Source organism: Oncorhynchus clarkii, chromosome 9 (assembly GCF_045791955.1).
Source record: "Oncorhynchus clarkii lewisi isolate Uvic-CL-2024 chromosome 9, UVic_Ocla_1.0, whole genome shotgun sequence".
Lineage (NCBI taxonomy): Eukaryota > Metazoa > Chordata > Actinopteri > Salmoniformes > Salmonidae > Oncorhynchus > Oncorhynchus clarkii.
Window position 1 is genome coordinate 53832030 of NC_092155.1, and position 26933 is coordinate 53858962.

The window sequence follows — 26933 nt, forward strand, 5'->3', positions numbered from 1 at the left end:
GGTGGCGCTATAACCGGCACATGTTTATATCTCTTGGTCAATTTGACTCAGGATGAACTTTGGCACACATGCTCAGGGATGTGTCTAGCTAACCTGTAAACTATAGTTCAGTTTGGCTGCATGGTGGCGCAGTTGGACAGGAAAAAAACATTTATGAAAGCTCATTGGCTTATAGTGGCCATATTGTTTCAGCTAGTCCTGGAAAATATTGTGTTTTAAGATGTGCATCCATCGATGTGATGCACAAAATGTGTCGATCAGTCCAGTGGTTCTGGAGAAGATGTTTAAAGTAGTCAATATCATATAAAATAGTTAGAAATACATCAAAAGCATATTGCATGATCAGTTTGATTTTGAGTTCTGATATTGGCCAAGTGTGGTTAGCAGCACAGAAGTAGCTCATCCTAGGGTGATATCCAATTTGTCCTAATGGTGGCACAGTAGGCCCACAGCTGAATTCCAGAATTTCTGCTTGCAGCTTTATTTTATATCTTGTTCTTGATTTGATACCATGTCTTGTTTTGATGCGTTTTGATCGATGTCACGTCTATGCTAATATGGCTAAAATTCGCAAACTAGGTAACCAACAACGGTAACGATGTATGGGAGAGACAAGTGCAAATGTATTTCTGGTTTCAATAAACCTTGGAGACAAAATATAGTTTTCATGTCAACAATCAAAGCCAACCCTGTCGGTTTTGCCCAATGGTTGTACACGCAACGGTTTTGTTTGTTAAACAACCAACCCGTCTATAGGGATGTGGATATTTTTAAGGACTGCTTATTTCTAAAGAACGGATGAGGATTATTATAGAGGTCAATAGTAGTAATTGGCCTACACAGGGTATAGTGTCCCCTTTTTATTTCACAAACTTGATTCCACACGGTTTAAACAAATTAGCAAATGCCAAATTAAAAACAAAGGCCCTCCCTCCTTCAAGTCTACAGTGTATTTGTGTTGAGTTGAAAGAGCCATAAAGCGCATTAACTTGAATAGGTATAACACAGTATGTTTGAGTCTATCACTTGAACTTCATGATGGTAAAACATTGATTAATAGTATTACTCATTCAGATAATTGATTCAGGTAGTTCAAAAGCAGGGATACATTTCCAGCCAAATCAGTATACTTGCGAGCACAAGGTTCATGGGAAATTAACTATGGTTCTCAAATTCCTATTTTTTTCAGAATAAGTCTATGCACATGTTCAGAGCCCTGGTCATAAATACAAATATATTTGATCATAAAAAGATGCTGCAATGAAAAGCACAGAGGCTGTCCACCATCAATTTATAAAGCTTGAAATGATAATGATGACAATAATATTGATGATAATGATGGCCGTAATAATAATAAAGACACGGTCATGTATTTCACAGCACATAAAGATTATCAATAGCGAAAACCAAAAAGGCACATATGCCTAACAAAGACATCTTGCTCCACACTGGCCTTTAAAAATATATGGCTATTCTGGAAATATGGGTATTCTGGAACACCCTTAAAGCAGTTCTCTCCAACCCTGTTCCTGGAGAGTGACACTCCTGTAGGTATTCAAATCCAACCAAAACTACAGGACGGTAGCTCTCCAGGCACAGGGCTGGAGAGCCCTGACTTAAATGATCACCTTACTCAAAAACTATTGGTAATTTATTCATTATTCCACTGTTAAAGGTCCAATGCAGACGTTTTTATCTCAATATCAAATCCTTTCTGGGTAACAATTAAATACCTTACTGTGATTGTTTTCAATTAAAGTAGTAAAAAATAAACAAAAATTGCTTCTTAGCAAAGTGCAATTTCTCAAGCAAGAATTTTGTTAGGACTGTCTGGGAATGGGGCGGTAAAAACAGAAAACTAGATGTTATTGGCAGAGAAATTTGGACTGATTAACCTGCCTGATGTCACCAGGCAGGCCAAAACGCCATCCCACCATAGCAGGCTGACATTTCAGGTGGTCTTTTCAAACTAGAAGGGCATTTTCATAATTTTCCCAGTATTATTCCAACCTCAGTGTGAAAATATATTTAAAATCTTGTTTTTTACTACCCCCCCCCCCCCCCAAATGGTGCATGTCAGCAGTCAAGTTTTCAAGATAAACCCATAATCACAGTTTTTACTCTGTACTGAAAGTGCTCCATCTTGAAAAGTTGACTGCTGCCATGCAAATACAAGAGATGGGATTGTGGACTAATGAACAAAATACTAAAACATAGTAATTTATTAAAATATCCATTTACCTGGCTATATTAACATTCAGTGCAGATATTACTGAGCAATGGAATGCATATAAAAGCTCTTCTTTAATTCATGCTTTTCAGTGTTCCACACAGCAATGCCCTATGTTTTACAATTGACCCTTGTTTGCAATCTGCAACAACAGAAAATAATGGACATACAAGATAAATCAATTAAATAGGCACCAGTGTTCAATAGCAACGCTTCCTCCCCACACACACACATCCTATGGTTAAAACAATCATTAGTGGATTCTGTCCACAGTATACTCTGATCAGGAGAGAATAGATACAGAATGCATAATTAAACGACAAATGTACATTAATACAGTAATATCATGGTTTGTTTTCACAGAACATCAGTCACTCTACACAGCATTGACACAGCATTTTGAGATGAGAGAGATAAAGCCCACTAGGTATGTACAGTATTATTTTCTAGAATAATTTTCTCAAGCATAAAAGTAAAAGGCATAGAGAGGCACATAGGTCAGGACTGCCACTGGGAACAACATACAGTGCATATCTGAAAGCTAAAACATACAGAACTGTCCCTGCATTTTCTTCAAGGTATTGTAGATCAATTCAACTGACCTATCATGAGAATTGACCCTACATCATTTCACAGCATGTAGCAGGTAGCTTATGTATAATGTCACCACATAGAGACATTGAAGAGCGACACTTGAGATAAAGAGCTATGGCTTATTACAAATTTATTATAGACTCAAACTTGTGTTCTTGGTCTGAAGAACCGCACAAGATCACTTGGTCTGGGGATCACTGTCCAAGTTTTGGGCCTGAGTCCTGGCACCAGTGTATGGGTCTGGGTCTCGTGTAATAGTCTCTGACAAGACCGTATGAATATCAACTCCTGAGTTAAATGGCCAAGTAGCAGTGACTCAAAATCCTGGCTGGCAAAACGTCTTGCTTTACTTATGTAGGAGCAGGGCTGGAATGCAATGTTGTTGAAGGAAATATACTCTTGACTCCATCTCTGTTACAACCAACAGACTGAGGTATCTCATTCCACAAGGTATAAAACATCCCAGATGGCAAAATCTCATACATACACAATAGACAAATAAGACCGTATTCCATGACATTATCATGGCAAAACCTAAAAAGTACCTTTACAAAGAAAGCTTGATTCTTTGTACAAAAACCTTTAACACACTTTCAAGATTTTAAATACAGTGAGCACCGAAAGTATTGGGACAGTGACAAATTGTTTCGTTTTTGTCTCTGTACTCCAGCATTTTAGATTTGAAATTATACAATGACTATACGGTTAAAGTGCAGACTGTCCTCCAGCATTTTAGATTTGAAATTATACAATGACTATGTGGTTAAAGTGCAGACTGTCAGCTTTAATTTGAGGGTATTTTGGGTTAACTGTTTAGAAATTACAGTACTTTCTGTACATAGTCCCCCGATTGTAAGGGACAAAAAGTATTGGGACAAATTCACTTGTGTATTTAAGTAGTAAAATGTTAGGTATTTGGTCCCATATTCATAGCACACAATGACAACATCAAGCTTGTGACTCTGCACATTTGTTGGAGGCCCTTGCTGTTTGTTTTGGTTGTGTTTCAGATTATTTTGTGCCCAATAGAAATTAATGGTAAATAATGTAGAGTAATTTTGGACTCACTTTTATTGTAAATAAGAATAGAATATGTTTCTAAACACTTCTACATTAATGTGGACCATGCTACCATGATTACGGATAATTCTGAATGAATCATGAATAATGATGAGTGAGAAATTTACAGATGCACAAGTATCATCCCCCCAAATACATTATTCCCCATTTATTTCTAATTGGGCCACAAAATAATCTAAAACACAACAAAAACAAACAGCAAATGCATCCAACCAATTTGTAGTCACAGCACGCTACGAATATGGGACCGACTACTTCACTTTTTATTACTTAAATACACATAAGTTAATTTGTCCCAATACTTTTGGGTCCCCTAAAATGGGGGGACTATTTACAAAAGTGCTGTAATTTCTAAATGGTTCACCCGATATGGATGAAGATACCCTCAAATTAAAGCTGACAGTATGTGCTTTAACCTCGTAGTCATTGTGTAATTTCAAATCCAAAGTGCTGGAGTACAGAGCCAAAACAGCAAAACAACGTATCAATACTTTTGGAGCTCACTGTACAACAGTATATTTCAATGAAAATAATAAAATTCAAAAGTGTAATTTTTTTTTTTTTAAATCATAGAATGAATGTAAACCGCATGAAACACTTGAGGTCCTACGTACCTCTCTCTGGCCTGGTCATTTAACTATAATCAATGCAAACAACTTATCAAGTCATTGAATCAATCTCCTATTACAGTATGTCACATATAATTTAACTCCTCTCTCTTACTACTCTCCTGACAAAATGTTCATACATTGTTTCATTAGGCATCATTATTATGTTGTTTGCTCCCAATTTGGTTTGAGATTGTCACTTTCAGGGCGCTATTCATGTGGTGATAGGTCTGGTTGACACGGGGCGTGCCCATGTGCAAATGATTTTCAACCCTGTACTGTCTGTATGATATAGTAACAATGGCAATTACTCCCAATGAAATGTGACTGTCAACAAGTACTTGCAGTTTTGCATCAGTTCATAAACCATAACCATGACTGCCAGTCAGGTGTAAACATCTGTAAAACATTGCCAAATGCTCTTATTTTACGACAAAGACTTCAGTGCATTTTCATTCCTTTTGGCTCCAAAAGCTGAAAACCCTGATCAGATCGACAAATCAGGGGTATTAAGGTTCAGAACGCTTCTCCGGGCAGTGGCTTTTATTCAAAGTCTGCTATCTTTGGCAAGAGAGTGCATCATCCAGTTCACCTTGGTCTTCCAGCTCTCTCTCAGAGCTTCGTTAAACTTGACTTTGAAATTCTTCAGCGCTTCTTCCTCCGATTTCCCCAAAGCCAATGAGTCCTTAGAAAAGGGTGAGACAAGAACAAAAATATCAGAAGGATGACGGATGTGCCTTTACCATTTAAAACAACTCACATTACTATATTGGTAATCATCATCAATATTAATATCATGATCATTAGATTATCATCATCAGTGTTAGCAAGGTCCCTGCCACCACCACCATCAACATGATCATAATCACCATCATTGAGGTCCTTGCAACCAACATCATCATCACCATTATCATCAATCGCACTAGTCATCAACATCATCACCATCATTACTAGCTGCAGACGTATCCTTGTAACCATCACCAAATCATAACCATATTTTGAAAAGGACACTGATCTCAGGTGTAGGACCTTGCATAGACGTTATCTGACTACTGTGGCTAAAACTAGAGGAACTAACAAGTGTAAAATAGCATAAATCATTGTGTGTGTAGGAGTGATGTACTACAGTATACATAATGCTCCGTTCAACATATCCGGCAATAAAAGGAGGCGCCCCTCTCACCTTTAGGTACTGGATGTCCTTGAAGGAGCTCAGCTCAGGCAGTCCGGCTGCTTTCATCATGGCAAACAGGTTAACAAACAGAGTCCCATTGCGACACAAGATCTTATAGGCCTGCTCACAGCACTCTCTGAACCTGTTGGTGGCACAATACGAGATGTACCACACCATTATAATGGAGCTTCAGGATCACCGTAAAATAAGTATGCATGGTTATATAAGTACGTACAGGTATAAGTAAAATTATTCACAGTTGGGTGCTAACAAATCATCAATAATATGAGATTGACAAATACATTAAGATGATCGGATGTGCCCCCTATAGTCTCTGATTTGGAGTAAAAACAAAACAACAAATGGAATTACATGAATACGGTGACAGATTCGTAAAACATCATTATGTATCTTTCTGTTTTATTTTTTATCTAGGTACAACTCTATATTAACAGAGACAATACAGTGTTGGATATGAACAATATATAATACAATATAAATACTATATAATACTATATAACACAAAATATGCCATTTAGCACACGGTTTTATCCAAAGAGTTACTGTCATGCGTGCATACATTTTTCGTATGGTTGGCCCCAGCGGGAATTGAACACATGATAGGGGATTGATAGATTTCATGTTTTACCTTTCAAACTTCTCACTGTTGTTGGTCCTCCCTTGTTGGATGACGTGGACAAAGTCGTACGTCAGAATAAAAGGCACACGTTCCCTGTTGATCCCAAATTTGCTCTTGAAGTTTCCCAGAAAGTGCCCAAAGTCAATGTGGAACAGCTAAAAGAGAAAAAAAGAGGGAAGACAAGCAGGAGATTAACAGACGTTTTCCACACCATCCAAACATTATTATGAAACATCATTATTCGAGATTTCCATTGTAGCTGCAGGCAAGTGAGGTCTTAAAAATGGATCAGATTAAATATGTTGGTAACACAAGTATTGAATAATTCATGAACAAGCCATTAAATGGAAAATAAACTGGATGATCTCCGCTTGAGACTATCCTACCAACGGGACATAAAAAAATGTAATATCTTGTTTCACCGAGTCGTGGCTGAACGACGACGCAGATAATATTCAGTTGGCTGGGTTGTCTGTGCATTGACAGAACACCTACGTCTGGTGTGTGTCTATTTGTCAATAACATTTGGTGCGCGATTTCTAATATTAAGTAGGTCTCGAGGTATTGCTCGCCTGAGGTAGAGTACCTCATGATAAACTATAGACCACACTATCTACCATATTTTTCGTAAACGTCTATTTACCACCACAAACGGATGCTGGCACTAGACCGCACTCAACGAGCTGTATAAGGCCATAAGAAAATAATAAAATGCTCATCCAGAAGCGGCACTCCTAGTGGTCGGGGACATTAAACTTAAATCCGTTTTACCTCATTTCTACCAGCATGTGCAACCAGAGGGAAAAAAACTCTAGACCACCTTTACTCCACACACAGAGAAGCATACAAAGGTCTCACTTGCCATCCATTTGGCAAATCTGACCATAATTCTATCCTGATTCCTGCTTACAAGCAAAAAATAAAGCAGAAAGTACCAGTGAGATGGTTTGGAATGAGTTGGACCGCAGAGTGAAGGAAAAGCAGCCAACAAGTGCTCAGCATATGTGGGAACTCCTTCAAGACTGTTGAAAAGGCATTCAGGGTAAAGCTGGTTGAGTGTGTGCAAAGCTGTCATCAAGGCAAAGGGTGGCTACTTTGAAGAATATAAAATAAATTTAGATTTGTTCAACACTTTTTTGGTTACTACATGATTCCATATGTGTTATTTCATAGTTTTGACACCTTCACTATTATTCTACAACGTAGAAAACACCATTATCAAAAGTCACTGCAAATGCAATTATTAATGTAATGCTAATATTATAAAGGTGCATTTTTATGGTGAAAATGATCTTCCCCAAACTGGAAACTCAGCGTTGCTTATCTATGCCAGTTAGGCTTGTAAAACAAATTAATGTGCTTAATTTTAAGAAGTATTGGCCACTTTAGTTGTGATACAAATCTCATTAAAACACATTGGCCTATGGGCTAGGCCACGTGAGGTGTGCGACAATGATTCCAAAAAGTTTTTTAAAAAGACCTAGTTTCTTATGCTGGGCATCATTCACAAGTGATAATATATAATTCACAATTGATAGGCTATTATTGTCACCCATCAGACTATTCTTGATTTCATCTTGTCTTTACATATACTAAATAATATATGTGTGAAATTTGTTTTGATTTAGAATGAACCATTATCATGCACCTGTATCGAAACAGGGGCAGTGGGAAAAAAAATCTGTCATCTATGCACTTAAATAGCGAATAGAGGACAATTTTCCCCGTAGTTTATTTTCATGCCAGCCAGATAGGCTATACTCCTGTTGTAAATATAAGCAATGTGCTTAATATTAGGAAAGTTGAGAAATAAATATAGTTGGCCTAGCCTATAGAAAGCTGATGGGATTCTAGTCTTTTTATTAGCGGCCATCACTCTGTTTTCTCCCGCAATTGCATTGCCCATAGAAATGTTGAGTAATGGGCTCTCATGACGTGTTTGATTCGATTTTCATATACATTTGTCAGAGTGATTAGAGGGACAATAGAGTGCTGAGTAACAGGCAGTTAAGCAAGTTTGGTAGGCTACTAATGACCAGCAGCACCATCAGAGCTTGGAGAAGCCTAATTACTGTGACTAAACGGTCATTTGGAATTTGACTGCCTTCGTGACTCGTGACCACTGGTGTGACGGTAATGTGGTCACCGCAACAGCCCTAGGCGTAGGTCTCCAGATCCTCAAAAAGGTCTACAGCTGCACCATTGAGAGCATCATGATCGGTTGCATCACCGCCTGGTATGGCAACTGCTCAGCATCCAAACGTAAGGTGCTACAGAGGGTAGTGCGTACGGCCCAGTACGTCACTGGGGCCAAGCTTCCTGCCATCCAGGACCTCTACACTAGGCGGTGTCAGAGGATTGTCAAAGACTCCAGTCACCCAAGTCATAGACTGTTCTCTCTGTTACCGCACGGCAAGCGGTACCACAGCGCCAAGTCTAGGCTCCTTAACAGCTTCTACCCCCAAACTATAAGGCTGCTTAACAATTAACAAAATGGCCACCCGGACTATTTACATTGACATCCCCTACCACCCTTTGATTTTACACTGATGCTACTTGCTATTATCTATGCATTGTCACTTTCCCTAACTACATATACAAATTAACTCGACTAACCTGTACCCCTACCGGTACCAGTATATATATATAGCCTCGGTATAATTATTTTATTGTGTTACTTTTTTAAATTTATTTTTATTTAGCTTATTTAGTAAATATTTTCTTAACTCTATTTATTGAACTGCATTGTTGGTTAAGTGCTTGTAAGTAAGCATTTAACAAAAACCTGTTGTCTTTGGTGCATGTGACAAATAACATTTCATTCGATTTTTTAAATGCTTTACAGATTATTATGAATGATATAAATTCTTATAAAGTGGCTAGTTTGCATCATTTGTCTTCACTAAAACCACTGCAAAGGTTTTGCTTTCAAACTTTGTTTTTAACAGTGGTGTGAAGTACTTACAGTTGAAGTCGGAAGTTTACATACACTTAGGTTGGAGTCATTCACTTTTTTTTCCAACCACTCCACAAATTTCTTGTTAACAAACTATAGTTTTGGCAAGTCGGTTAGGACATCTACTTTGTGCATGACACAAGTCATTTTTCCAACAATTGTTTACAGACAGATTATTTCACTTATAATTCACTGTATCACAATTCCAGTGGGTCAGAAGTGTATATACACTAAGTTGACAGTGCCTTTAAACAACTTGGAAAATTCCAGAAAATTATGTCATTGCTTTAGAAGCTTCTGATAGGCTAATTGACATAATTTGAGTCAATTGGAGGTGTACCTGTGGATGAATTTCAAGGCCTACATTCAAACTCAGTGCCTCTTTGCTTGACATCATGGGAAAATCAAAAGAAATCAGCCAAGACCTTAGATAAAAAAAATTGTAGACCTCCACATGTCTGGTTCATCCTTGGGAGCAATTTCCAAATGCCTGAAGGTACCACGTTCATCTGTACAATCAATAGTCCGGAAGTATAAACACCATGGACCCACGCAGCCGTCATACCACTCAGGAAGGAGACACCTTCTGTCTCTTAGAGATGTACGTACTTTGGTGCGAAAAGTGCAACTCAATCCCAGAACAATAGCAATGGACCTTGTGAAGATGCTGGAGGAAACAGTAAAATCCACAGTATCCACAGTAAAACAAGTCCTATATCGACATAACCTGAAAGGCCGCTCAGCAAGGAAGAAGTCACTGCTCCAAAACCGCCATAAAAAAGCCAGACTACAATTTGCAACTGCACATGGGGACAAAGATCATACTTTTTGGGAGAAATGTCCTCTGGTCTGATGAAACAAAAATATAACTGCTTGGCCATAATGACCATCGTTATGTTTGGAGGAAAAAGGGGGAGGCTTGTAAGCCGAAGAACACAAGCACGGAGGTCGCAGCATCATGTTGTGGGGGTGCTTTGCTGCAGGAGGGACTGGTGCACTTCACAAAATAGATGGCATCATGAGTTAGGAAAATTATGTGGATATATTGAAGCAACATCTCAAGACATCAGTCAGGAAGTTAAAGCTTGATCGCAAATGGGTCTTCCAAATGGACAATGACCCCAAGCATACTTCCAAAGTTGTGGCAAAATGGCTTAAGGACAACGAAGTCAAGGTATTGGAGTGGCCATCACAAAGCACTGACCTCAAGCCTATAGAAAATTTGTGGGCCAGAACTGAAAAAGTGTGTGCAAGCAAGGAGGCCTACAAACCTGACTCAGTTACACCAGCTCTGTCAGGAGGAATGGGCCAAAATTCACCCAACTTATTGTGGGAAGGTTGTGGAAGGCTACGCGAAACGTCTGACCCAAGTTAAACAATTTAAAGGTAATGCTACCAAATACTAATTGAGTGTATTTACATTTCTGACTACTGGGAATCTGATGACCGAAATAAAAGCTGAAATAAATCATTATCTTTACTATTATACTGACATTTCACATTCTTAAAATAAAGTGGTGATCGTAACTGATCTAAAACAGGGAATTTTTACTAGGATTAAATGTCAGAAATTGTGAAAAACTGAGTTTAAATGTATTTGGCTAAGGTGTATGTAAACTTCCGACTTCAACTGTAAGTAAAAATGCTTGAAAGTACTACTTCAGTCGTTTTGGGGGGTATCTGTACTTTACTATTTATATTTTAGACATCTTTTACTTTTACTCCACTCTATTCCTTAAGAGAATAATGTACCTTTTACTCCATACATTTTCCCTGACACCTAAAAGTACTTCTTTACATTTATAATGCTCAACCAGGACAGTATTAGTGCCTCTATATAACCCTTTACTTTCAGTGCAGAAAACTCTCTCCAGAAGTTCAGTGAGGATCTCTGAATGATCCAATGTTGACCTAAATGACTAATGATGATAAATACAATCCACCTGTGTGTAATCAAGTCTCCGTATAAATGCACCTGCACTGTGATAGTCTCAGAGGTCCGTTAAAAGCGCAGAGAGCATCATGAAGAACAAGGAACACACCAGGCAGGTCCGAGATACTGTTGTGAAGAAGTTTAAAGCCGGATTTGGATACAAAAAGATTTCCCAAGCTTTAAACATCCCAAGGAGCACTGTGCAAGCGATAATATTGAAATGGAAGGAGTATCAGACCACTGCAAATCTACCAAGACCTGGCCGTCCCTCTAAACTTTTAGCTCATACAAGGAGAAGACTGATCAGAGATGCAGCCAAGAGGCCCATGATCACTCTGCATGAACTGCAGAGATCTACAGCTGATGTGGGAGACTCTGTCCATAGGACAACAATATATTGCACAAATCTGGCCTTTATGGAAGAGTGGCAAGAAGAAAGCCATTTCTTAAAGATATCCATAAAAAGTGTTGTTTAAAGTTTGCCACAAGCCACCTGGGAGACCCACCAAACATGTGGAAGAAGGTGCTCTGGTCAGATGAAACCAAAATTGAACTTTTTGGCAACAATGCAAGACGTAAAAGCAACACAGCTCATCACCCTGAACACACCATCCCCACTGTCAAACATGGTGGTGGCAGCATCATGGTTTGGGCCTGCTTTTCTTCAGCAGGGACAGGGAAGATGGTTAAAATTGATGGGAAGATGGATGGAGCCAAATACAGGACCATTCTGGAAGAAAACCTGATGGAGTCTGCAAAAGACCTGAGACTGGGACGGAGATTTGTCTTCCAACAAGACAATGATCCAAAACATAAAGCAAAATCTACAATGGAATGGTTCAAAAATAAACATATCCAGGTGTTAGAATGGCCAAGTCAAAGTCCAGACCTGAATCCAATCGAGAATCTGTGGAAAGAACTGAAAACTGCTGTTCACAAATGCTCTCCATCCAACCTCACTGAGCTCGAGCTGTTTTGCAAGGAGGAATGGGAAAAAAATTCAGTCTCTCGATGTGCAAAACTGATAGAGACATACCCCAAGCGACTTACAGCTGTAATCGCAGCAAAAGGTGGCGCTACAAAGTATTAACTTAAGGGGGCTGAATAATTTTACACGCCCAATTTTTCAGTTTTTGATTTGTTAAAAAAGTTTGAAATATCCAATAAATGTCGTTCCACTTCATGATTGTGTCCCACTTGTTGTTGATTCTTCACAAAAAAATACAGTTTTATATCTTTATGTTTGAAGCCTGAAATGTGGCAAAAGGTCGCAAAGTTCAAGGGGGCCGAATACTTTCGCAAGGCACTGTATGTATCTATCCATCCAAAAGTATGTGGACACCCCTTCAAATGAGTGGATCTGGCTATTTCAGCCACACCCATTGCAGACAGGTGTATAAGATCAAGCACACCGCCATGCAATCTCCATAGACAAACATTGGCAGTAGAATGGCCTTACTGAAGAGCTCAGTGACTTTCAACAATTGGATTCCAACGAGTTTGTTCTTCAAATGTCTGCCCTGCTAGGGCTGCCCTGGTCAACTGTAAATGCTGTTATTGTGAAGTATAAACATATAGGAACAACAACGGCTCAGCCGCAAAGTGGTAGGCTACACAAGCTCACAGAAAGGGACCGCAGAGTGCTGAAGCACTTAGCACGTAAAAATCGTCTGTCTTCGTTTGCAATACACACTACAGAGTTCCAAACTTTCTCTGGAAGCAATGTCAGCACAATAACTGTTCGTCGGGAGCTTCATGAAATGGGTCTCCATGGCCAAGCAGCCGCACACAACCCTAAGATCACCACCCGCAATGCCAAGCATCGGCTGGAGTGGTGTAAAGCTCGCCGCCATTGGACTTTGGAGCAGTTGATACAGGTTCTCTGGAGTGATGAATCACGCGCGTCACCATCTGGCAGTCCGACGGATGAATCTGGGTTTAGAGGATGCCAGGAGAATGCTCCCTGCCCCAATGCATAGTGCCAACTGTAAAGTTTGGTGGAATAATGGTCTGGGGTTATTTTTCATGGTTCGGGCTAGGCCCCTTAGTTTATGTGAAGAGAAATCTTAATGCTACAGCCTTTTATAGACGACTCTGTGCTTCCAACTTTGTGGCAGCAGTTTGGGGATGGACCTTTCATGTTTCAGCATGACAATGCCCCTGTACACAAAGCGAGGTCCATACAGAAATGTTTTTTCGAGATCAGTGTTTAACAACTTGACTGGCCTGCACAGAGCCCCGGACCTCAACCCCATCGAACACCTTTGGGACGAATTGGAAGTCCGACTGCGAGCCAGGCCTAATCGGCCAACATTAGTGCCCAACCTCACTAATGCTCGTGGATGAATGGAAGCAAGTCCTCGCAGCAATGTTCCAACATGTAGTGGAAAGCCTTTCAAGAAGAGGTAGAGGCTGTTATAGCAGCAAAGGGCGGACCAACTCCATATTAATGCCCATGATATTGGAATGAGATGTTTGACGAGCAAGTGTCCACATACTTTTGTCATCTATCGATCCATCCACCTATCACATGTAGTAGAGTCAGTATCATAGTTTTTGAGAGGTCAAGTGTGATTATTTTGACTTACTGGCATTTCCATTGTCTGTCTAAGAATAAGTGTTAATCAGTTTACTTTATGAATGATTAATTGTGTAAGATAAAAAAGCTAAACATTTTTGTTTCTTAGGTATAAACAATGAGTTCTATTCCTACCAGGAATGCCCACTCTAATCAGACTTATACAAATTATCAAGTTTCTACACATAAAAAGAAATCCTGTGCATCTCACCTGCCCAGTCTCCTTGATCATGATATTGTCGTTGTGGCGATCTCCGATACCCAACACGTAAGTGGCTACACAGTAACCAGCACATGATAGTGTGAACTCCTCAATGGCCTGGTCAAGTTTATCCCTGCTGACAAAATAGATGAGAGAGAGGAGAGACCACATGGGATCAGTTTGCTTTCTCCGCACTTTTATCCCTTCCTCCATTGAATGTTATATCTCTTTACCTTTCTCTCACATTCCCAAGTCAAGTGGACACAGTGGGGTACGCACGCACACACTTGACCCTCTCTCTCTCAATATAGTTGAGGCATGAGGCAGGTTTTTGTCACAGCTCGTATTAAATATTTGCAGAGAAGATTCGGAGGGTGACAGATGATTGACAGCCATGTTACACGGTCCTGTCTAGACATCTATTGGGTTCACTATGTTAAACTATTACAGCTATTCCCCATTCCATTCTAACCAAGAGGCTTTAACACTTTGCAGCTTCTGTGTGATGTGGAGCTGTTTTGACAGCCCTTGTACTGCACCCACCCAACATTACTTATATAACGCCAATAGTTTATACATTATTTAAAGGTTTAGCTTGTCTGTCGAAACATTGGTTATTAGGTTATTCAATTATTGCATCTGAGCTCCTAGAGTGTGCGTCTCTCCTTTTCTTTTCCAAGTGTTCTACTCCGCTAGCCAGCACCTCGCCTAAACAGGTGTGCGTTTCTTTTGCCTCCAGATTAATCTTGCAAAGCCAGAAATGTAATTTTTTTTGCGTAATTGCATCAGATGCTCGATTAGCTTCTTGGGGGAAATGTATGAGAAAAGATACTAATGAGACTCCACCCCACTAAATGGAAACTGTGAGCCAAAGAATTGGCCAAATGTCCCCTTGCCTTCCGAAATTCAAAAGATGAATACACCTGAATTCACCTGCGAAATCGTGATTTGTCTAAATGATAAGTGACAAACATCTGCGCACTGGGAAAAAAGTTCCTTGTTAGTCGTCACCTCCCACAGCCTGTTGACAGACGCTACGATACCATCCTATGTTACGTGTGCCTGTCTATGAGAGATTAGGATTGAGGTCCCGCCAGTCAGCATCAAAGGCAACTGCAAAAACGCTGTCACAACTAGCCAGTATGATTGTCTTGGATTTAGAGGTTTAAACAGCTAATAAGCTCAGAGCTGGTGCAATTCACCTCTAAGGTCAAATCATAGGTCCAGTTTAGCATGTTTGAGAGCTACCCTATCTGTAATTTGTTTCTTCGAAGATATACACTACCGGTCAAAAGTTTTAGAACACCTAATCATTCAAGGGTTTTTCTTTATTTTTTACTATTTTCTACATTGTAGAATAATGAAACTATGAAATAACACATATGGAACCAAGAAAGTGTTAAACAAATCTAAATCTATTTTATATTTGAGATTCTTCAAATATACATTGCCTTGATGACAGCTTTGCACACTCTTGGCATTCTCTTAACCAGCTTCACCTGGAATGCTTTTCCAACAGTCTTGAAGGAGTTCCCACATAGGCTGAGCACTTGTTGGCTGCTTTTCCTTCACTCTGCGTTCCAAGTCATCCCAAACCATCTCAATTTGGTTGAGGTCAGAGGTTGTGGAGGCCAGGTCATCTGATGCAGCACTCCATCATTATCCTTCTTGGTTAAATAGCCCTTACACGGGGCCTCCCGGGTGGCGCAGTGGTTAAGGGCGCTGTACTGCAGCGCCAGCTGTGCCATCAGAGTTCCTGGGTTCGCGCCCAGGCTCTGTCGTAACCGGCCGCGACCGGGAGGTCCGTGGGGCGACGCACAATTGGCCTAGCGTCACCCGGGTTAGGGAGGGCTTGGTCGGTAGGGGTGTCCTTGTCTCATCGCGCACCAGCGACTCCTGTGGCGGGCTGGGCGCAGTGTGCCAGGTGCACGGTGTTTCCTCCGGCGCATTGGTGCGGCTGGCTTCCGGGTTGGATGCGTGCTGTGTTAAGAAGCAGTGCGGCTTGTTGTGTATCGGAGGACGCATGACATTCAACCTTCGTCTCTCCCGAGCCCGTACGGGAGTTGTAGCGATGAGACAAGATAGTAGCTACTACAACAATTGGATACCACGAAATTGGGGAGAAAAAAAAACAAAAAAACAATAGCCCTAACACAGCCTGGAGGTGTGTTGGGTCAATGATAGTCCCACTACACCCAAACCAGATTGGATGGCGTATCGTTGCAGAATGCTGTGCCATGCTTGTTAAGTGTGCCTTGAGTTGTAAATAAATCACAGACAGCGTCACCAGCAAAGCACCCCCACACCATAGCACCCCCACACCATCCATGCTTTACGGTGGGAAATACACATGCGGAGATCATCCGTTCACCCACACCGCGTCTCACAAAGACACGGCGGACACGGCGGTAGGAACAGAAAACACTGCTCGTGTTTCTTGGTCCAAGCAAGTCTATTGGTGTCCTTTAGTAGTGGTTTCTTTGCAGCAATTGGACCATGATTCACACAGTCTCCTCTGAACAGTTGATGTTGTTATGTGTCTGTTACTTGAATTCTGTGAAGCATTTATTTGGGATGCAATTTCTGAGGCTGTTAAGTCTAATTAACTTATCCTCTGCAACATAGGTAACTCTGGGTCTTCCATTCCTGTGGCGGTCCTCATGAGAGCCAGTTTCATCACAGTTTTTGCAACTGCACATAAAGAAACTTTCAAAGTTCTTGAAATGTTCCATATTGACTGACCTTCATGTCTTAAAAAATGATGGACTGTCGTTTCTCTTTGCTTATTTGAGCTGTTCTTGCCATAATATGGACTTGGTCTTTTACCAAATAGGGCTATCTTCTGCATACTAACTTGTCACAACACAACTGATTGGCTCAAACACATTAAGAAGGAAAGACATTCCACAAATGAACTTTTAAGAAGGCACACCTGTTATTTGAAATGCATTCCAGGTGACTGCCTCATGAAGCTGGTTGAGATAATGCCAAGAGTGTGCAAAGCTGTCATCAAGGCAAAGGGTGGCTATTTGAATAATTTCAAATATAAAATAGATTAACACTTTTTTGGTTAGTACATGATTCCATATGTGTTATTTCATAGTTTTGATGTCTTCACTATTATTCTACAATGTAGAAAATATAAAAAATAAAGGTGTTCTAAAACTTTTGACCGGTAGTGTAGTTGAAGATATTTTCAGATTACACTAAGTATACCAAACATTAGGAAGACCTTCCTAATAACCCCCCCCCTAAAAGCTTCACTTTTACCTGGTCAGTCTATATAATGGAAATAGCAGGTGTTCCTAATGTTTTGTATACTCAGTGTATATATTTTGTCCTCAGAACAGCCTCAATTCATCGGGGCATGGATACTAAAAGGTGTCAAAAGCGTTCTACAGGGATGCTGGCCCATATTGCCTCCAAGCTTCCCACAGTTGTGTCAAGTTGGCTAGATACCCTTTTGGGTGGTGGCAAATTCTTGATACACACGGGAAACTGTTGAGTGTGAAAAACCCAGCAGCTTTGCAGTTCTTGACACAAACCGGTGCGCCTGGCACCTACTACCATACCCCATTCAAAGGCACTTAAATATTTTGTCTTGCCCATTCACCCTCTGAATGGTACACAATTCATGTCTCAATTGTAGTAAGGCTTAAAAATCCTTCTTTAACCTGTCTCCTACCCTTAATTTACACTGATTAAAGTGGATGTAACAAGTGACATCAATAAGGGATCATAGCTTTCCTCTGGATTCACCTGGTCAGTCTGTCATGAGAGAGCAGGTGTTCTTAATGTTTTGTATACTCAGTGTATATTGAACAGATAGAGACAGTGGATGACAGTGGGAAAAGATAGAGAGAGGTTGTGTCAAAGGGCAGTAGGCTCCATACAAACCCATGCCGTCACCGTAGACATGACTGCTAGACCAGTGTCTCTGTCACACTTACTCTGGGTTCTTGGATTTAAGCCAGTTGAGCAGGGCGTCTTTGTTGAAGGCAGCAGTCGCGGCACTGTTGCTGTTGTTGCGCTGGATGTTGGCGATGGTGTCTGAGTTTTTCACCACCTCAATGAGGCCTGTCTTGTTCCCGGTGGAGAGGCAGCCGTAGGGGATCATCCTTACAGAGACAGTAGAAAAAGTTAATTCATAAAACATTATAAGGCCTATTATATGCTCATAACAATGAATAACATATAACTGTATGCCCTAAGTACATTGTTACAAAACCATCATATCAATTTTCCCTGAACCTGTTCCCAGTATGTCTGTAGGACCGTTTGACTGCAATGTCACCTACTGAATTCAAATCCAGGATTCCTGCGCGCCACAAGCAAAACCCTAGGTATTAGCTTACGGGGCTAATGCAGGTATTCAATGGGTCTCAAGCAAGGTTACTCATCCTGTAAGTGTGGTTCACTGAACCCACCTCTGAACCCACAACTAGGTCCACTGCTAAGCAGGGGTTGATACCAGTTCATGAAACAGAACCAAAAACAGAAAAATAATCCAGTTTTTCAAGGAACAGAATCAGAACCATGAACGAAAGTGGTCTATACTGTTCTGGAACAGAACCGTTATTTTAAAAGCATGGGAACCGGTTAATAATGTTATTTTACATTACAGGATTTTTTTCCAGTCCCACAACAAACACAATAAAGCACCAATGCAAAGCCCTCCCCTCTGTCAATCAGAAACTTTTTCCAGTGTCTGTCTGCCAGCTGAAAATCTTTGCCAGTGAATGTGTGTAGGCTACCTGCCCGTCACCTTCCGAAGCAAAGCTGTAGTCTACTTACATTATAAGCATGATTCAGAAAATATGGAGAGATTTTTTATTAGAGAAGAATGGATTAACCTTTTCAATGCTAGTTCGGGATACTATAATTATCACATTTCACATTGGCTTTATTAACTACAAAAAGGTAAGATGTGTTTTTAATTCTGGTGCCAACTCTGAAGTCATTAAAAGTTCCTGCATAGAAGCCACTCCTCTGTAGGTATAATTCTGTGGGCCTAATTTAGATAATGCATGTTATCACAAGATGCCCAGTGCTTCAAGCCAAGCCGCCTCCTCCACTCACTCTCGCTTGTCTTTCCATCACAAATGTAAATAATTCACTGAGCTATAGCTTTCCCTCTCCATAGCAAGCTTTTCTATCCACAAAGTAATTTAATGTTGAGCTAAATGTTAAAATAATAATAATAATACACTGCTCAAAAAAATAAAGGGAACACTTAAACAACACAATGTAACTCCAAGTCAATCACACTTCTGTGAAATCAAACTGTCCGCTTAGGAAGTGTAACGGATTTGAAACGGCTAGCTTAGTTAGCGGTGGTGGGCGCTAAATAGCGTTTAAATCGGTGACGTCACTTGCTCTGAGACCTTGAAGTAGTGGGGGAACCCTTGCTCTGCAAGGGCCGCGGCTTTTGTGGAGCGATGGGTAACGATGCTTCGTGGGTGACTGTTGTTGATGTGCAGAGGGTCCCTGGTTCGCGCCCGGGTATGGGCGAGGGGACGGTCTAAAGTTATACTGTTATACTGAAGCAACACTGATTGACAATCAATTTCACATGCTGTTGTGCAAGTGGAATAGACAACAGTTGGAAATTATAGGCAATTAGCAAGACACCCCCAATAAAGGAGTAGTTCTGCAGGTGGGACCCACAGACCACTTCTCAGTTCCTATGCTTCCTGGCTGATGTTTTGGTCACTTTTGAATGCTGGCGGTGCTTTCACTCTAGTGGTAGCACTCTAGTGGTAGCATGAGACAGAGTCTACAACCCACACAAGTGGCTCAGGTAGTGCAGCTCATCCAGGATGGCACATCAATGCGAGCTGTGGCAAGAAGGTTTGCTGTGTCTGTCAGCGTAGTGTCCAGAGCATGGAGGCGCTACCAGGAGACAGGCCAGTACATCAGGAGATGTGGAGGAGGCCGTAGGAGGGCAACAACCCAGCAGCAGGACCGCTACCTCCGCCTTTGTGCAAGGAGGATGCAGGAGGAGCACTGCCAGAGCCCTGCAAAATGACCTCCAGCATGCCACAAATGTGCATGTGTCTGCTCAAACGGTCAGAAACAGACTCCATGAGGGTGGTATGAGGGCCCGACATCCACAGGTGGGGGTTGTGCTTACAGCCCAACACCGTGCAGGACGTTTGGCATTTGCCAGAGAACACCAAGATTGGCAAATTCGCCACTGGTGCCCTGTGCTCTTCACAGATGAAAGCAGGTTCACACTGAGCACGTGGCAGACGTGACAGAGTCTGGAGACGCCGTGGAGAACGTTCTGCTGCCTGCAACATCCTCCAGCATGACCGGTTTGGCGGTGGGTCAGTCATGGTGTGGGGTGGCATTTCTTTGGGGGGCCATTAGGTTCCGAGATGAGATCCTCAGACCCCTTGTGAGACCATATGCTGGTGCGGTTGGCCCTGGGTTCCTCCTAATGCAAGACAATGACAACCTCATGTGGCTGGAGTGTGTCAGCAGTTCCTGCAAGAGGAAAGCATTGATGCTATGGACTGGCCCGCCCGTTCCCCAGACCTGAATCCAATTGAGCACATCTGGGACATCATGTCTCGCTCCATCCACCAACGCCACATTGCACCACAGACTGTCCAGGAGTTGGAGGATGCTTTAGTCCAGGTCTGGGAGGAGATCCCTCAGGAGACCATCCGCCACCTTATCAGGAGCATGCCCAGGCGTTGTAGGGAGGTCATACAGGCACGTGGAGGCCACACACACTACTGAGCCTCATTTTGACTTGTTTTAAGGACATTACATCAAAGTTGGATCAGCCTGTAGTGTGGTTTTCCACTTTAATTTTGAGTGTGACTCCAAATCCAGACCTCCATGGGTTGATAAATTTGATTTCCATTGATCATTTTTGTGTGATTTTGTTGTCAGCACATTCAACTATGTAAAGAAAAAAGTATTTAATAAGAATATTTTATTCATTCAGATCTAGGATGTGTTATTTTAGTGTTCCCTTTATTTTTTGAGCAGTGTATATATATATATATAAAAGGATTTTAGAGGTTTAAAAAGGAACAGAAAGGAACGATAAAGAACAGTATTTATTTTTGGTTCGAACCAGTTTAGAACTTTATTTTGCAGGTCGAAACAGTGAAATGGAACAAAACAAATAATGGTTCTGTTCAGAACGAAACGATTGGAAAATAATTTAGGTTCCAACCCCTGCTGCTAACACATACCTTAGATCTAGTCCCTCTTTCTTCCAAAGGATTTCCATCAGCTGGATCATTTGGAGGGTCAACATGTCTTGTCGGAGATCTGAAAGGATAGAGGTTATGTCAGGCTAAAGGTACATTTATATCCAACCGAAATGGGATGAATATCCCAGATGCAGACTCCATAGAATTTTCTCCAGGTGGCCAGGCTTGCAATTTAGGCCAGTATGATTAATGCTCCCAATGGCATTCGTGCAAAATTAGCATGATTAAAGGTCGGTCTGAAGAGAAATAGTTCATAACTTTAAATTACAAGTGACAGTATCTAATATTCCCGCATTGGACCAATATAAATGCGACATAACTCAATACACACAAATCGATGGGCCATGGAGTGGGGGATTACACGGCAAATGATTAATCTATGAACAAGTGTTTATTTGTTGCATCTTTTCAAATAACTGCATGGCCATAGATTAGGTAAATACAGTAGAAAAAGGGTATATTTTCTAACCGGTGTAAGAACAGAATAACTTAAATTTCTTGAAGGCATCTTCTTTTTGGAGTGGTTCAGAAAATAAAGAAATTAACATAGTAGCTTGGGGATACACACAGTAGACCTAGCTACTAGGCTGACTGGACGACGATAGCACAACATAAAAAAGCAAACTTAAAAAATAGTGCTACTCTCCATGGTGTTGGCTGACTGGTGTCTCTGATTTTAGCTGAGGAAGATATCTGATATACTTTATGGAGCAGCGGGTTGTGCGTAGCCTAGGCTACAGACATTGGCTAGCAGATAGGCAGCTAATTAACCTAGCTAACTACATTGACGGAACTTTGAGATAATCTGGAGGGTCCAGGGTGAGTCTCTTTAGCTCTCCAGTTCAATGGTATTGCCCATGAAGCCAGTACTGTTTTTTCTCCAGCCTCGACATTAGTCCCGATGCCCCTGGTTCTCTCAATCTGGATACTGCTTGCATCCTGCATCTCCATGGATACCAACAAGGATGCACTTCAGATTAGAGGTCGACCGATTAATCGGAATGGCCGATTAATTAGGGCCGATTTCAAGTTTTCATAACAATCAGAAATCAGTATTTTTGGGCTCCGATTTGACAAAAAAAATTGTTTATACCTTTATTTAACTAGGCAAGTCAGTTAAGAACACATTCTTATTTTCAATGACAGCCTAGGAACGGTGGGTTAACTGCCTCATTCAGGGGCAGAACGACAGATTTTCACCTTGTCAGCTCGAGGATCCAATCTTGCAACCTTACAGAACTAGTCCAACACAATAACGACCTGCCTCTCTCTCATTGCACTCCACAGGAGACTGACTGCCTGTTATGCGAATGCAGTAAGCCAAGGTAAGTTGCTAGCTAGCATTAAACTTATCTTATAAAAAACAATCAATCATAAATCACTAGTTAACTACACATGGTTGATGATATTACTAGATAATATCTAGCATGTCCTGCGTTGCATATAATCTGACTGAGCCTACAAGCATACAAGTATCTAAGTATCTGACTAAGCGGTGGTAGGCAGAAGCAGGCGCGTAAACATGAATTCAAACAGCACTTTCGTGCGTTTTGCCAGCAGCTCTTCGTTGTGCGTCAAGCATTGCGCTGTTTATGACTTCAAGCCTATCAACTCCCGAGATGAGGCTGGTGTAACCGAAGTGAAATGGCTAGCTAGTTAGCGTGCGCTAATAGCGTTTCAAACGTCACTCGCTCTGAGCCTTCTAGTAGTTGTTCCCCTTGCTCTGCATGGGTAACGCTGCTTCGAGGGTGGCTGTTGTTGTTGTGTTGCTGGTTCGAGCCCAGGGAGGAGCGAGGAGAGGGACGGAAGCTATACTGTTACACTGGCAATACTAATGTGCCTATAAGAACATCTAATAATGAAATACAAATGGTATAGAGGGAAATAGTCCTATAATTCCTATAATAACTACAACCTAACACTTCTTACCTGGGAATATTGAAGACCCATGTTAAAAGGAACCACCAGCTTTCATATATTCTCATGTTCTGAGCAAGGAACTGAAACGTTAGCTTTCTTACAAAGCACATATTGCACTTTTACTTTCTTCTCCAACACTTTGTTTTTGCATTATTTAAACCAAATTGAACATGTTTCATTTTTTACTTGAGGCTAAATTGATTTTATTGATGTATTACATTAAGTTAAAATAAGTGTTCATTCAGTATTGTTGTAATTGTCATTATTACAAATATATATATATTTTTTAAATCGGCCGATTAATCGGTATCGGCTTCTTTGGTCCTCCAATAATCGGTTGACTAACACACTCCCACGAAGAGGACAGTCATACACATACAGTACATATAATATAACAATAGTTAAGGCGACATACAGAACCAACACCACCGGTCACCATTACAGTGCCCCCCAAAAAATGCAAATACAAAATATAACCTAAAAAAATGATGTATCATGTGGAATCCCCTGTGTTATTTGGATTTCTCACCATCTCCGTTCTTGAAGATTATGCCCACAGCGTCCCCCTGCACCCATTTGTTCTTGTACATGAGCCACAGGGGCTTCATCTTGGAGTCCATGAACTTGCATCTGTCCGCACTGCAACATCAAGCAAATTTGTTGACACTGGGAGAAGACTTCTCCCTATATAATATAATTTTACCCATTTGTAAGGAAAAAAATACACAACATAGTTATTTTTAACACATCATTAATTAGAAGATGCTGAATGTGGCTATCAGTGCCCTTAAAACATGGAGGTGCATGATGCTTCCGTGTGTGTGTGCATTCCTGGGTGTCTGTCTGTCTGCAACTTTGTGTGCGTCTGTGAGTGTGTGCCTGCATCTGTGTGTGTCAGGTACCCACCAAATCTCTGAGAGCATGATGCTGGGATTGAGCGGGGACAGCAGATATGAGAGGGCCTCCATGTAGGCCTCCTGTTTGATACACAGCTTCATGTCGTCTGTCATCTGCTGGCGCGACGTCTTCTGCCAGCCCGACTTCACAAAGTCATTCAGAGCCTTCATCTTGTTCAGAGCCTCGTTCTGCACCGAGAGACAAGGAGGAGGGAATATTGATAACGTTTTGGGATAGTACAGTCGTGGCAAAAAGTTTTGAGAATGACACAAATATTAATTTTCATTATGTCTGCTGCCTCAGTTTGTATGATGGCAATTTACATATACTCCAGAGTGATCAGATGAATTGCAATTAATTACCAAGTCCCTCTTTGCCATGCAAATGAACTGAATCTCAAAAAAAATTCCACTGCATTTCAGCCCACAAAAGGACCAGATGACATCATGTCAGTGATTCTCTCGTTAAAACAGGTGTGAGAGTTGACGAGGACAAGGCTGGAGATCACTCTGTCATGCTGATTGAGTTTGAATAACAGACTGGAAGCTTCAAAAGGAGGTGTTGCTTGGAATCATTGTTCTTCCTCTGTCAAACATGGCTACCTGCAAGGAAACATGTGCCGTCATCATTGCTTTGCACAAAAAGAGCTTCACAGGCAAAGATATTGCTGCCAGTAAGATTGCACCTAAATCAACCATTTATCGGATCATCAAGAACGTCAAGGAGAGCGGTTCAATTGTTGTGAAGAAGGCTTCAGGGCGCACAAGAAAGTCCAGCAAGCGCCAGGACCGCATCCTAAAGTTGATTCAGCTGCGGGATCGGGGCACCACCAGTACAGAGCTTGCTTAGGAATGGCAGCAGGCAGGTGTGAGTGCATCTGCACGCACAGTGAAGCGAAGACTTTTGGAGGATGGCCTGGTGTCAAGAAGGGCAGCAAAGAAGCCACTTTTCTCCAGGAAAAACATCAGGGACATACTGATATTCTGCAAAAGGTACAGTGATTGGACTGCTGAGGACTGGGGTAAAGTCATTTTCTCTGATGAGTCCCCTTTCCGATTGTTTGGGGCATCCGGGAAACAGCTTGTCCGGAGAAGACAAGGTGAGCGCTACCATCAGTCCTGTCTCATGCCAACAGTAAAGCATCCTGAGACCATTCATGTGTGGGGTTGCTTCTCAGCCAAAGGAGTGGGCTCACTCACAATTTTGCCTAAGAACACAGCCATGAATAAAGAATGGTACCAACACATCCTCCAAGAGCAACTTCTCCCAACCATCCAGGAACAGTTTGGTGATGAACAATGCCTTTTCCAGCATGATGGAGCACCTTGCCATAAGGCAAAAGTGATAACTATGTAGCTCGAAGAACAAAACTTTGATATTGTGGGTCCATGGCCAGGAAACTCCCCAGACATGAATCCCATTGAGAACGTGTGGTCAATCCTCAAGAGACGGGTGGACAAACAAAACTCCACAAATTCTGACAAACTCCAAGCATTGATTATGCAAGAATGGGCTGCCATCAGGGCGGATTGCAGAGGCCTTGAAAAAGAAGGGTCAACACTGCAAATATTGACTCTTTGCATCAACTTCATGTAATTGTCAATAAAAGCCTTTGACACTTATGAAATGCTTGTAATTATACTTCAGTTATACTTCAAAAACATCTAAAGCCACTGAAGCAGCAGACTTTGTGGAAATTAATATTTGTGTCATTCTCAAACCTTGCTAACCACATTCTTTGTGTTCTCGATTCAAAACTGTATTGTTTCATTTTTGCACCTACTGGTTGGTCATTTCAAATGGGAAGAAAACCAGTAGGGGATCCCATGCCATTGTAACAAGGGGCAATTGTAACATCTTGACTTTCTCCAAACATAAACAAGATAGAGATTAAACTCACACAGTACATGCCCATTTAGGTTATTGCTTGAAAAGTTTCAGCAAAATATCTCACTATTGGGCCTCCCGGGTGGCGCAGTGGTCTAGGGCACAGTGCTAGTGCTGTGCTAGCTGTGCCACCAGAGACTCTGGGTTCGCTCTGTCGCAGCCGGCCGCGATCGGGAGGTCCATGGGGCAACGCACAATTGGCCTAGCGTCGTCCGGGTTAGGGAGTGTTTGGCCGGTAGGGATATCCTTGTCTCATCACGCACTAGCGACTTCTGTGGCGGGCCGGGCATGCTAACCAGGTCACCAGGTGCACGGTGTTTCCTCCGACACATTGGTGTGGCTAGCTTCCGGGTTGGATGCGCGCTGTGTTAAGAAGCAGTGCGGCTTGGTTGGGTTGTGTTTCGGAGGACGCATTGCTTTCGACCTTCGTCTCTCCCGAGCCCGTATGGGAGTTGTAGGGATGAGACAAGATAGTAACTACTAACAATTGGATACCACGAAATTGGGGAGAAAAGGTTGTAAAATAAAATAAAAAAAATATGTCATGAGCAAATGTTTGTTTTTTAGGGGTGAATGTAGTTTTTTCCCCACCGGTTGTATTGTTCTTATGCTGTCTTTTGAGCATTAATGTCCAAGAATTCAAAATAGCAACATTTTCATCACTATGTGTTGGCTAAACATTGGCATGATTGACATGTGTTGTCTATTGCTAGGCACATGAGGTTTTGTCATGGCTGCTGGGTTGGGGGTAATTGTAACACAGTGTTAAAATGATCCTGAGCCAAGCAGCAACATTTATTTTTTATTTATTTTTTTAACTTTAAGGTTGTATGAATTATACATTAACTATACAATTACTAACTTTAAATAGCCTTGGGGTCCTGTACAGTGCCAAATAAGTTGTAAACAGATATATTCTGGACACCATCAGACATTTCAGATGTTTTGAGAGCTACCGAATGGCCATGCATACTGTTACTGTAAATGTTGGTTACGTACATA

At 41.4% G+C, this 26933-nt stretch overlaps 1 protein-coding gene across 7 annotated transcripts in view; it reads right to left on the reverse strand.

Annotated features, from left to right (window-relative positions):
• Nucleotides 1-2206: 2206 nt before the first annotated feature.
• The window catches only part of LOC139416540 (phosphatidylinositol-4,5-bisphosphate 3-kinase, catalytic subunit delta), a 52030-nt gene continuing 27303 nt past the window's right edge, over nucleotides 2207-26933 (reverse strand). For 3 of the 7 annotated variants that reach the window (XM_071165286.1, XM_071165287.1, XM_071165290.1), the window contains exons 16-23: nucleotides 24054-24232; nucleotides 23677-23786; nucleotides 21207-21285; nucleotides 17946-18113; nucleotides 14005-14128; nucleotides 6336-6481; nucleotides 5696-5828; nucleotides 2208-5197 (exon numbers count right to left, since the gene is read on the reverse strand). In XM_071165286.1, the coding sequence (XP_071021387.1) occupies nucleotides 5060-5197; nucleotides 5696-5828; nucleotides 6336-6481; nucleotides 14005-14128; nucleotides 17946-18113; nucleotides 21207-21285; nucleotides 23677-23786; nucleotides 24054-24232 (1077 nt within the window). In that variant the 3' untranslated portion in view covers nucleotides 2208-5059. Of the gene's footprint in view, nucleotides 5198-5695; nucleotides 5829-6335; nucleotides 6482-14004; nucleotides 14132-17945; nucleotides 18114-21206; nucleotides 21286-23676; nucleotides 23787-24053; nucleotides 24233-26933 lie in introns of all 7 variants that reach the window. The other 4 variants (XM_071165285.1, XM_071165284.1, XM_071165289.1 and 1 more) reach the window with 3 other exon arrangements.